The 13,110-nt window shown below is 32.2% G+C and overlaps 1 protein-coding gene across 2 annotated transcripts; it reads left to right on the top strand.

Moving 5' to 3' along the window:
- Positions 1-438: 438 nt before the first annotated feature.
- Positions 439-7,118, top strand: LOC129303016 (asparagine synthetase [glutamine-hydrolyzing]-like). 2 transcript variants are annotated; one of them, XM_054942004.1, is made up of 13 exons: positions 439-759; positions 2,101-2,239; positions 2,361-2,456; positions 2,543-2,684; positions 2,772-2,962; positions 4,224-4,385; positions 4,687-4,767; positions 4,842-5,063; positions 5,160-5,294; positions 5,395-5,469; positions 5,576-5,662; positions 5,777-5,884; positions 6,336-6,520. In XM_054942004.1, exons 1-13 carry the CDS (start codon positions 680-682, stop codon positions 6,477-6,479), a joined length of 1,662 nt encoding a protein of 553 aa, XP_054797979.1. In that variant the 5' UTR covers positions 439-679; the 3' UTR covers positions 6,480-6,520. The 2 variants fall into 2 exon arrangements, with proteins under 2 accessions (XP_054797979.1, XP_054797978.1); XM_054942003.1 differs by lacking the exon at positions 6,336-6,520 and adding an exon at positions 6,569-7,118 and having other exon boundaries at positions 441-759.
- Positions 7,119-13,110: the final 5,992 nt, after the last annotated feature.

Genomic DNA, 13,110 nt, shown 5'->3' with positions numbered 1-13,110 from the left:
GTTTAAAGGAAAAATAACCTTTAATAAAAAGAAGATATATGATAAAATTAAAGAGTAATTAAAAAATCAATTAAATTATTTAAATCTCCCACTTGTTTTCTCTTTTTTTTTCAAAAATCAAACTCTTTCAAATTTTCCTTCTTCATTCCCCCAACCAAATAGGAGGTCAAGGGTTAATGCATGACAAATAGGTCCTAAAATATTAAATTAATGATAGTCAAGTTCTTCTTTTTTTTAAAATGAGTTGAAAATATCAATTCATACAATTATAAATTTTAGAATTTTATTTTACAAATTTTAGTTTGTAATGATATGTGTAACTAATACGTTAAAATTTTTTCACCAGTCACTGCTATTAATTAATTCAGTGGGGCCTAACTATCATCCATATATAGTGTCTTAAAATATCAATAGTGGTCGCCACTAGCTAGCCAGCAAGCCATGCCTAGGGAAACGAGAGCACGGGCACTGCATCAAGAGCACCTTGAGGTGGTAGTGATGACTGACGAGCATTATAAATAGGAGGCTTCATTCCAACTCAGACTCACACCATCTTCAAGCAAAGCTATTCATTTCTCTCTCTTGTTTGCGAGACAAAAAGCAAGCAAAAGAGAAAAGCCCACACATCGATCAATTCTTTGGATCTTCTTCTCTCTTATTTCACATCTCTCCAACAACCATGTGTGGCATTCTGGCTTGTCTTTGGTGCTCTGATGATTCTGCAGACAAACGGGCTCGCATCATCCACCTTGCCCAAAGGCAATATTTCTCATTCCCTCCCTTTCTTTTCTTTCCTTTTTGCCTTTAATCATTCAATTTACTTCCACTGTGTGTGTGTATATATATATATATATATGTGTATGTAGATATTCAGGCGATTCAAATAGAGGAATAGTAATTTAAGAATATAACTTTATGTGTATATAAACTTTACAGGGAAAATAGTAATGAAGAACGTCTGTATGAAATTTATATTAGTTAGAGATTGGTTGTTCTTAAAACAGGAAAAAATACTTGTTTAAATATCTAATTAAGTTTTGACAGCAATTAATTTTAAATTAACAACTACCTATCCGAGCTTGTTTTTTCAGGCAGGTTTTGATAATAACTTATTTTTTATTGATATAAATTTTATCCAGAGATTCTTGATTGCCATTTTCCTAGCTTTATATTACCGTTCGTTTTTATATTTTTCATATATTATATACATTTACTTTTGTAAATAATATAAGGCATCCGGTCTAAATTCGAATTTGCAAGAATTTATACAACAATTGCGCCTGTTCTTTTTTTTTTTTTTTGGGGCTACCTTTTCCTTTTTTACGCAAACCCCATGTGAAGCTGTCAGGGGGGTGCATTTCCACTTTTGGATATGCACCATAAAACTGCGCACTTCAATAACCCCACACACATGCACACACCCAACTATTAATTACTATATTCTAATCATTGTATCATATATTCTGTGTTACCATCTGTCTTAGTCTCATATTTGAGTATTATAAATTACTTTTAACTGAATTATATCTCTTAATAAATTAGTTAATTATTTTTAAAATTATACATTTTTTTTATATTTATTCTTATGAACTTATTAAATATGCATCTCAATAATCTTAATTACACATTCTAATTAAAAGTATTTTTTAAAAAAAATTATTAATTTCACCTTAAAAGATCAAAATTCCTTATATTTGTTTTATATGATGCTTTAAAAAATGTTTTATAATATTGAAAGAAAAAAGTGCTTAACTTTTCAGTCATGCACACAAGTCATCTTTTACCTTTACATAAAAAGACCGTGAATTAATTTCTTTTTCTTGTTTCAATTTCGCCATTTCATAGAATGGAAATTCGGATCAATATGTTTGTTTCTTGCTCGGTTTAATAAAATGACCAGCTTATGACTTATTTAACATGATTTAACTATAATTTTGATTATTAATTCTTAAATCAGTATTTTATGCTCGGATTATGACTTGTTTGATATGATTTAACTATGATTTTGATCATGAATTATTGAATCGGTACTTTTATATATTTGATTTCCATACCTTGCTAATAAAAAAAAAATTGTTTGTTTAATGGATGAGATGACAGGTTGAAGCATCGTGGACCAGACTGGATAGGTGTGTTCCAACACGAAGGCAACTTTCTGGCTCATCAGAGACTCGCCATCGTGGATCTCACCTCGGGAGATCAGCCTCTCTTCAATGAAGACAACACTGTCGCCGTCATCGTTTGTCTCTCATCTCTCATTATCTATTACTTCAATCAATTATATCTTTTTTTTTTAATATATACATATATATATATATATATATATATAATCAACTTGATATTGAAAGTAAATTAAACAGGCCAATGGAGAAATATACAATCATGAAGATCTCCGGAAACAACTTCCCAATCACAAGTTTCGAACCAACAGCGACTGTGAAGTCATTCCCCACCTGGTAATTAATTAATTAACTGACCCATGTTTCGATTTAAAAAAGTAAAAAAAAAATTCTGAATAATTAATTTTTTATTGATGGATCAGTACGAAGAGTATGGAGAGAACTTTGTGGACATGCTTGATGGAATTTTCTCGTTCGTGCTTTTGGACACTCGAACCAACAACTTCTTAGTTGCTCGTGACGCCATTGGAATCACTTCGCTCTACATTGGCTGGGCTGAAGATGGTGTGTGTGTGTGTGTGTATTGTTTTTTTTGCATTAATTAATTTAGTTTAGGATTAATTGATTAATGTGGTATTTGGAATTGGGCAGCGTCGTGTTGGGTATCATCAGAATACAAGACAATGCACGAAGACTGTGAGCATTACGAGAGATTTCAGCCAGGAACTTTGTACTCAAGCAAAGACAAAGCGTTTCGTAGGTGGTACAATCCTCCATGGTTCTCTGAAGCCATTCCTTCAACCCCTTATGATCCTATGCTTTTGAGGACCTCTCTCGAGAAGGTAACTAGAAAACTATTCCATGTCTCATATCTCATTGCGCCTATTTAATTTACTCCACGGCACCATATTACAAGGCATCTTTAAGAAATTATGCTTGATCCAAAAAATAGGATATTAGGTCATTTTTATAGTTATTTTTTTAACTATATTCCTACTTTATTTATTACTTTTTTTTCTGAAAAAAATATAATGTATCGGAATTTCAATTGTCATTATTAAAATACTTATGTATATTTAATGAAGATAAGATTAAAAAGGTGTAATTTTTTTAAAAAAAATTAAGGTTTCACCTAACTTTTTTTAAGAATCATGAAGCAGTCAGATCCAAATTGGGAACAAGTGATTAATATGAATATAAGCAATTATTACTCAATCCATCTGCCAAATGGTCATAATAGTTAACTTAGTTATTAATAGGGTGATCAATATAATAATGAAATTAGTTAGAGTTAATGTTGATCAATACTCGATTTGGTCTCTATTATAATCCCTATTATATGCCACTTTCTAAAAAGTTTTTTTGGTTCTTAACATAAAAATCATGAAAAATTATTTATTATTATTTTTCAAATTTACCCTTGTTATAAATTTAAATTTATGGCTTATCATATAATATGCATCTCTCTTTTTCTATTAAAGATGGGAGGTAATGTTAGAACTTTTTCATTTTAAGATACATTCAATGAGTTAATTACACTCTTCATTTTAAATTATAAGATACGTTTAAACAAACTTTTATATAGCAATAAATTTTATTAAATACACTCAACAATGTTATCTTCCCAAAAAAAATATAAATTTCTAAAAACACTCTCATTTAATATATTAAAAAGAGAAGGGATGAAAATTAATTATAAAAAGAGAAAAAGTAATATTGAAATTAATGCATTTAATTAAATCTTAATTTACCTTAAGTGTTTTATATTTTAAAATGAAAAAACTCCTTTAAAAGTATTCTATAATTTGAGAAGTAAGAAGTATCATTCTTTTTGGATTTGGTAAGTTCTTTATAGCATGGACTGGAGGGGTATATATATATATATATAATTAATTGATTGATTGATCCGCTTCACACACACACACAAACGAACAAACTAACTAATTGATTGATCCGCTTCACACACACACACACACACACACACACACACACACACACACACACACACACACACACACACACACACACACACACACACACACACACACACACACACACGCGAATTAATGATCATATATACGGTGTGTTTTGGTACTGTGACAGGCTGTGATAAAGAGGTTGATGACAGACGTGCCTTTCGGGGTGTTACTGTCTGGAGGTTTGGACTCATCATTGGTTGCTTCCATCACTGCTCGTTACTTGGCTGACACCAAAGCAGGCAAACAACTTGGAACCACCATCCATTCCTTCTGCATTGGCCTTGAGGTGCGTTTCATCCTAAAACGACAATCCTTTTTTTTTTATTGGTAGAAAAAATTAAACGGGAATTCTTTTATTATTATCACCACATATTTCTATGATCCTCAAAATGGTTAAACAAGTTAAATAGTAAATCATTGAACCAATATCTTAATTAATTTAATAAAATGTTTTTGTTTATAATCTTGTTTGATTACTATTCGATTACAGTTTTGATTATTAATTAATCCTTAAACTAGTGTCTTGACTAATTCAATATTTTAATTTTAACTTATTCTCCTTTAATTTGACTTTGTTATTTGAGTAGGGATCACCGGATTTGAAGGCTGGGAGAGAAGTTGCAAAGTACTTAGGAACAGTTCATCATGAGTTCCACTTCGCCCCTCAGGCATCATCATCATCATATTAATATTAGTCTTTTAAATTTTAGCTTGTGTGTTTAATTAATTAGTTAATTTGCAGGATGGGATTGACGCCATTGAAGATGTGATCTATCACATTGAATCTTATGAACTAACAACAGTGAGATCAAGTATCCCCACATATCTCATGTCTCGTAAGATCAAATCACATGGGATCAAGGTTGTTCTGTCTGGAGAAGGTTCTGATGAGATCTTTGGTGGCTACTTGTACTTCCACAAGGCACCTAACAAGGAAGAAGCCCACCAAGAAATGTGCCGCAAGGTATATGTGTGTGTGAATTATTTATTCAAATATAATTAATTATTTTTGAAAATTAACAATGATAATCATGATTAATATAATAATTGATTTGTTAAGATCAAGGCTCTGCATCAATATGATTGTTTACGAGCAAACAAAGCAACATCTGCTTGGGGTTTGGAAGCTCGATTTCCTTATTTGGATAAGGAATTTGTAAATGTTGTTATGAACATTGATCCTGATTTCAAGATGGTAAGACAAGAATTAATCCAGAGTATAATTATATTCTCTCCTTATTATGAATTTCTTGGATTATATTTAATTTAATTTTTTGGGAATATTATTATATCAGTCTGGACATAGACGGATTGAGAAATGGGTTCTAAGGAATGCCTTTGATGACAAGGAACGCCCCTATCTCCCACAGGTACACAAACTCTGATGACTTAATTAATTTCATTGTTAATTTATTTAATTAAAATTAAAGTTTCAGTAAATAATTAATTGACAGCTCAAATTAATTATTCGTGCAGCATATCTTGTGGAGACAAAAAGAGCAAATGAGTGATGGTGTTGGCTATAACTGGATCGACGCCCTCAGGCAACATGCTGCCAAACACGTAAATCTCTACTAATTAATTATGAATTATATTAATCAATTCCCTTTTATTAATTATGAATTATGTTTATGTTTCATCTTAATCTTAATTAATTATATTAATTATTTATAATAGGTCACTGACAAGATGATGCTCAATGCCGCACGTACCTACCCACTCCACACTCCGGCTACCAAGGAAGCATATTACTACAGAATGATCTTTGAGAAGATCTTCCCAAAGGTGATTCCTATATTAATTAGTTGCAATTTATTATGAGTAAATTTTTTAAAAAAATTCACAGGCACAAGAATCTAACTTAATAAATATAAGGGATAAAATGGAAATATTTTATACAAATATTAAAGTTGCTTATAATTTGGACCAAGATTAGCTAAGAAAAATGCTTATATTTTATACCAGAAGGAGTATATATGATTTATTTCACAACAAACTACTCCCTCTTGTCCTCTTTATATATCACTTCCAAACAAATATTAAATTTCATTAATTCTGTTTTAAAATTTAATAAGTTCTCACCACTATCATATACTAATTAAGTACATAAAGAATTATTTTTAATAATTTTTCTTAATATTTAATAAGGACGTAAAAGTAAAGACTAACAAAGAAAGTAGTAAAATATTCTATAAATAGAATTAAAATTAACCTTTTATCTACTTTATAAATAGGACAACCAGCGAAGTATTTAATATCCAATATTATCAACTACTCCAAATTCACTCGAGTTGATCAGTGGGTTCAAAGTAAGAGAAAACTCTTCTATGAAAGTGACTTTTTCCCCCCTACACAAGAGACTCAAACTGGACATGACTAGTGTTTGTCGGTGTGTATGCATGTGATAGATTTTGATGTGTTGTGTGGATATATATATATATATATATATATTTATATATGGATGTGCAGCAACCAGCGAGGCAGACCATCCCATGGGAACCAACTGTGGCATGCTGCACACCGAAGGCTCTTCATTGGGTGCCAGAGTGGGCCAACAACTTGGACCCATCAGGCAGGGCTGCATGGGGAGTCCATAATGCTGCAAACAAGACCCTAGTCACTGCTGATGTTGTCGACTCACACAACACCAAATCTGACAATAATGGAGCTCTCGATAATAATGGAGCAATCAACGGTGTCAATGGTGTTAATGATCATTGAGAGAGAGAGAGAGAGAGTTTACTTGTGTGTGTGTGTGTGTGTGTGTGTGTGTGTTGCTTTAATTCGTTCAAGAATATGCCTTGAACCTCACAAGTCTCCAACTTTCTTCTTGTGATTTCGAGTCATGAAGTCGCTTTGTTGATTAGGGATTATTATATATGTATGAAGATGATTGAAAGTGAGGGTATCCTTTGGGGGTATGTGTGTTTTAATTTTAGTTATTTGAGGTCATCTTGTGTCAGCTAGATTGATGTTATTCTTGGTTTAATTAATAAGAGAATAATCCTTTGTCTATCTAGCTAATAATGTATATTCTCTTGTTTTTCCCATTTTTAACTTCTTCTATTTTGCTTTGGACAAGACTTAAGTACTTAGATGTATACTTAATGTACTTTTATCTGATCATATCAAAACAAGTAGATTTTAATGTGTTAATGATATTAATAAAAAGAGGTTGTTATATAATAAATAATATATAAAAAATTCACATATCTTGACTTAATTGGAAACAAGTGGATTTGAATTCGAAGACTGTATTTAATATAGGCATTGAATGCTTGTAGCATTAGAATTGTTGAAATCCAAATCAACCATTCAGATTTAACTTTCTCATTCATTAATCTCAAGTAGAGTATGAATTCAGAACCATTAATATGGATTTCAACAGTTCAAATGCTACAAACACTCAGTGCCTATACTAAATGCAGTCACCCAATCCAAATCTAAAAACAAGTACCTTAGGTATATAAAGTTAAGTATATAAGTTTTTTTTCCTATTACACATAAATTAAGAAGTTAAAAAGTTCATTAATATAAAATATTATTACACATGGATTAAGTTGCCTTGCTTAATCTCCTCTTATTATATTTTGGAAGTGGCTTCTATTCACTCAATGGAGAGACCACTGCTAAATTAAATTTGAGGGTTTAAATATTTGATATGTGTAGTATTAAAATTTGATTTGGTAAATAATATCTTCTCCAACTTCTAATAATCTATGTTAGAGAAGTAGTCACTATATTTAAACAGTTCAATTTTCAATACAAAATTTTATAGAAATTACATAAAACTCAAAATTGTTTATAAAAGTTCTTAAAAAACCACCTAAACCTCACATACCATTTGCAAAATGTTGTGCCTAGTTTGTGAGAATGTCATCAAGCTCTTCCTCAGAAAATGGTTTTGTCATGTCAAACATCTAAATTAATTATAAATTTGCAACTAAAACGTTAACTAACTAATGCCAATAATAATAAAATTAGCTTTTCAAAAATATATTTACCTCATTAGTAAATTCAGTCATTCCCAATGTGAAGATGTGGAGCATGTACCTCATCACATATACGTCGCACAAACTAGTCTTCTATGGTTGCTTATGACTCTATATGAAAACATATATATAAGAAATGGGCAATAAATCTTAATAATTGAATAGGTTAATAAAATGTTAGTTTCACTTGCCTTTGGCTCAATCCATGTAGGATCCTTAAGTTCATATGCATGTTTTTTTAAGACTATTGTTTGGTATGTTTTCATTGCCCTGTGATCAACATCATGAGATTTGTAACTAATATATCCATAAAAAATTGAATTGAATGGTTTTTGTACAAGTATACTTCTACGAATCTATCGTCTATGTCTTTATTTGGTTTGTAATAGAGGGAGAATAAGAAGAGGACTCTGTTACTCTTTAATGAAAGAACAATTAGTTGCTAGTGGTCCCTACAAAATAAGGTAAGTTAGAAGAAATCTAGACTTAACAAAAAACTATCAATTGCAAATTGGTCCTTACGAGTCACCTTTACTCAATGTGATGCACAAATGATGGGCTAAGATGAAGATGCTCCAGTAGCTTTTGAAGTTCCAATAGTAGCTTTCTTATGTAACTTCCTTTTTTTTTCTTGCTACAATAGAATCAACGAGATCTTCTTCCTCCTTTGGAACAAAGATGTTCCCTTCCAGCTTGAACTTCATTTTGTAAAGAGCAGTGTCCTTAAACTCTTTTGGCTCAAGCACTACTCCTTCAATTTATTTAACTCAAAATCTCATTAGGATAGCTGATATAATTGATGGAAAATAGAGATTTCGGTCTTTCTTTTATTCCTTCTTCCTCTTGGTGTCAATTTTGGAAACATACAGCATCTTGGTCAATATATAGTGACACATATTGATCCTTTGCTTCTTGATTATTTTAGTGAGGAACTCAATCTCAAACTCAGTATAAGTGTTGAAGGTTGTCCTTTTGTTGAGAAAGAACCTTACTACCATGTATGCCAGCATTCGATGCCTGAAAGGGAATGAAGTTGGCTTAAATATGAAACCAAGCTTCAATGCTGCTTCAGGTACATCTTCTGTCATCATTATTGATTTGTATTTCTCTTCATTTGTGAGTTGTTTAGGAGCATTCCTTTGATTGGCACAATCAAACTCTTAAATCTCCAAACCTTTTGCTTCAAGACCAAGTATATGTCCTAAACTCCTCAGAGTAAAGTACATTAGACATCCTTGAATATTGGCTTTGTAAGTCTTATTTTGCTTATCCCATCTGAAGCTAGCATAGAAGGCCTTCACTACTTCTGGTGAGTATGAGAGATTGAGTTCCAACAGTCCTTTATAGTCACATAAATATTCATCTATATCAAAATTATAAGCTTTGATAAAAGAGTCATATTTGGTGTAATAGCTTGTGACCACCACAACAGAGGAGAAGTACTGGTTGAATCTAGATTGATGTTTGGAGCTTAAAAGTTTTCCATCTCTGACATTTGCCTTTGATACTTTTCTAGGAGGCACATTGCTACCATTATTGGACAAGTCTTTGCCAATTCTGGTTAGAGTTTCTTCTTGTTGGTCTGTTGTAGCAGGTGCTAAAGCAGAAGCAGGCTCCTTGGTTTTTTTTAGAGTTATGAGCCTCTTTGATGACTGAGAAGGTGATTTGCTACTTTCTCCAATCAAAGCTTCTGTGAACTTTCTCTTCTTCATAACCTTATCTCTTGTTTTCTTTCCAGTGTCTTTTGTTCTTACCATTATAGAGAATTTTTAGAGAACTGAAGAATTTAGGTCAAAGAAAGCGATGATTTTTGAGTGAATTGAGATGCGAGAAGCAAATTAAAAGTGATGGGCAAGGAAAATCGAATGCCAAAATGGCCAGAGAGGAATAAGGAAGGTAGTTAAGAATGAAGGATAGTGTAACAACTATAAAGAGTAAAGTTAGTTCATGTATGAGAATAAAGGGAGATAATGAAGATGTATATTAGTGATGCAGGATCACACATGAGATGAGACTAGTTTCACGTGTGATTTAGCACTTTTTAACCAACAAGGTGCTAAATCTCACTTATGACCAAGAGGTTTCACGCGTGATATGGCAACTAGAATAACGTTTAAATAATGCATAATAACTATAGGTAAAGTCATGCGTAATCATAAATTACTCTTATGCATGAAAGGACCAAAATTGTAAACCATGCTCTTGAGAAGGATTTTCACGCAAGTGAGCCTTCTACTATCACACATGATTTTGCACTTTTTAGGAAGAAGGATTCACTATGTGCTATTTCATGCAAGTAACACTAATGTCTTCACACATGATTTAGCACCACTATGTAGTGAAGCTTTCCTAGGTGCTATTTCACATGAGTGAGCATACATATTTCATGCATGAAAATCTAGGTAAAACAAAGAGACACAGGAGCAAGTAAAATCACATAAGACTTGATACTTATCTTTTAAACAAATTATACCTGATCTTTTAACCTCTTTCTTTAAAATTTGCTTTGATTTATTCTAATGAAGTTAGGATTCAAAGTTTTTTTCTTGCAAAAACACCTTAAGGTAACTTCAAACCTTAAGTTAGTAAAAGATTCAAAATGTAATTTATTTGAATTTAGAAAACTTACAGCTCATTGGGATTTATCATTCCTAATTCTCTTCTGATAAATGTGAATTGGTTTTCAGTTAGAGGTTTCATGATTATATATGTTTGTTGCTTGATTGTAGATATAAATTCCAATATCACTAGTACAAAATATGTAATTTACATGAGGCTTTTTACATTAGTTGGAAGGCAAATGATGTAAAAAGTTCAGGCAGTGGCATTTTCTTAATATTTATAGTTTATGAGTCACTTTTTACATCAAACAAGAAAGAATTGATGTAAAAAATATACTTTCTACATCGATTCATAGTAAAATTGATGTATAAAGAATTTAAAAAAATAAAAAAAATTATAACTATTTTACATCGGTTCTAACAATGACTCGATGTAAAATATTACCTTTCTATATCAGGTGGTTCTTACTTGATGTAGAAAGTTTTTGATAAATAAAAAAAATAAATAACCTTTTTACATCAGGTATTATGTATACCCGATGTAAAATATTCACTTTCTGCATCGGGTGGACCCTCACTTGATGTAGAAAGTAATTGTTCAAATAAAAAAAATTGAATGTTTCACATCAGGTATCTATTATAGACACCTAATGTAAAAAGATTTTCAAAATACTTAAATCTTAATCAGCACTTTTCATTTTCCTCTCACAACTATTCATCTTCTTTACTATTTTTTCATTTTATCCATCACCATCACCTCCTTATTGTTCTGTTCCCATTTCTCGGCTTGACCTCACAATCACCCCCTCCCCTTACTACCGCTATCGACCTTCTCTCCCTACATCGGGGTCTCCCCCTCACCACTGGTCAGCCCCCTCCCTCTCTCCCCTCTAGCCTCTTCCCCCTCCTTTCCAGTTGGTCCTTTCTCCCCTCCAATCGGCCCCTCTTAACCACTCCCTCAGTCCCCCTCCTACTCCCACGGCTTCTTCCCCCTTCCCTAAGTTTGTTGGCCCCCTTCCCCCCTTTTGGCCTCTTCCTCCTCCCCTAAGTTCATCGGCCCCCCTTTCTCCTTTCAACCCCTTCCCCCTCCCCCATTTATCGACCCCCCTCCCACTCTTTACAGTCGTCCCCTTCTTACTCTGCCCATTTTGAAGATATTTTTGATATGCTCTTAACTCTCTTTTTTTTCAATTATAATTTTTAATAAATATGCGTGTGTGTGTGTGTGTGTGGTTGGATTTAATTACAATTAGTTTAATTTTAGTTTAATTTGATGCCATTATTTTTATTAATTCTTTGATTAAATAGTTGTTATGATAGTTGAGTACAATAATTATTGAATAGTATATTAGTTGCTAAGTAGATATGGATGAAGATCGATTAGAAGACATGATCTATGATATTAAAGAAAAGGCCTTTAAGCAAGCATATGTGTATGAAAACTTACATACTAACGTGGAGAAGACTTTATACCTGGGATACACTAATTTCAGTCTATTGTCTCTAAGGTGTTAACATTGGTTACTTTGAAGGCAAAAGCTGGGTAGAGTGACAAGAGTTTTACATGGTTGCTAAAATTACTTCAAGTAATGTTTCCAAAAGGTAATTTACTACTAAATCATTATTATGATGCAAAGAAGATCTTATGCCCAATAGGTATAAAGTATAAAAAGATACACACATGCCTAAATGATTGCGTGTTGTACAAAAAAGAGCTTGAAGGGGAGGAGAAGTGTCTGAAATGTGAGACACCGCAATACAAAGGGAAAAGAGCTCCTGCAAAGGTCTTATGGTATCTTCCAATTATATCAAGATTCAAGTAGTTGTTTACAAATGCAAATGATGCAAAGAACTTAAGTTGACATGCAAATGAGAGGGTACTTGCTAGAAAACTTCGACATCCAATTGATTATACTTAATAGAAGAAAATTGGTTAATTATTTTCTAAATTTGTTAATGAGCCAAGGAACCTCAGGCTCAGACATTCTATCGATGGAATGAATCTTTTCGGTAGACTTAGAAGTATATATAGTTCATAGCTTGTTCTTTTGATGATTTACAATTTATCACCTTGACTGTGCATGAAACGAAAATACATGATGCTATCTATGTTGATTTTGAGACCAAAACAACCTGGAAATGACATTGATATTTACCTAAAACCTCTGATTGAAGACTTTAAAAAGTTATGGGAGGCAGGTGTGGAAGTGTTTGATGCAAATCAAAAGGAGAATTTTAAATTATATGTTATGATCTTTTACACTATAAATGATTTTCTTGCATTAGGAATTTGTCCGGCTATAGTGCAAAGGGTTATAAAGCTTGTCCAATTTGTGAAGAAGGCACAAACTACTATCAACTTCAACATGAAAGGAAGACAATCTACCTGAGCCATCAGAGATTTTTTAGACAAGATCACCCTTATCATAAATTAAAGAAAGCTTTTCATGGCTACCAA

Source organism: Prosopis cineraria, unplaced genomic scaffold (assembly GCF_029017545.1).
Source record: "Prosopis cineraria cultivar Desert tree isolate PC_DT_omini unplaced genomic scaffold, ASM2901754v1 PC2, whole genome shotgun sequence".
Classification (NCBI taxonomy): Eukaryota; Viridiplantae; Streptophyta; class Magnoliopsida; order Fabales; family Fabaceae; genus Prosopis; species Prosopis cineraria.
This window is presented reverse-complemented; position numbering and strand designations above follow the sequence as displayed.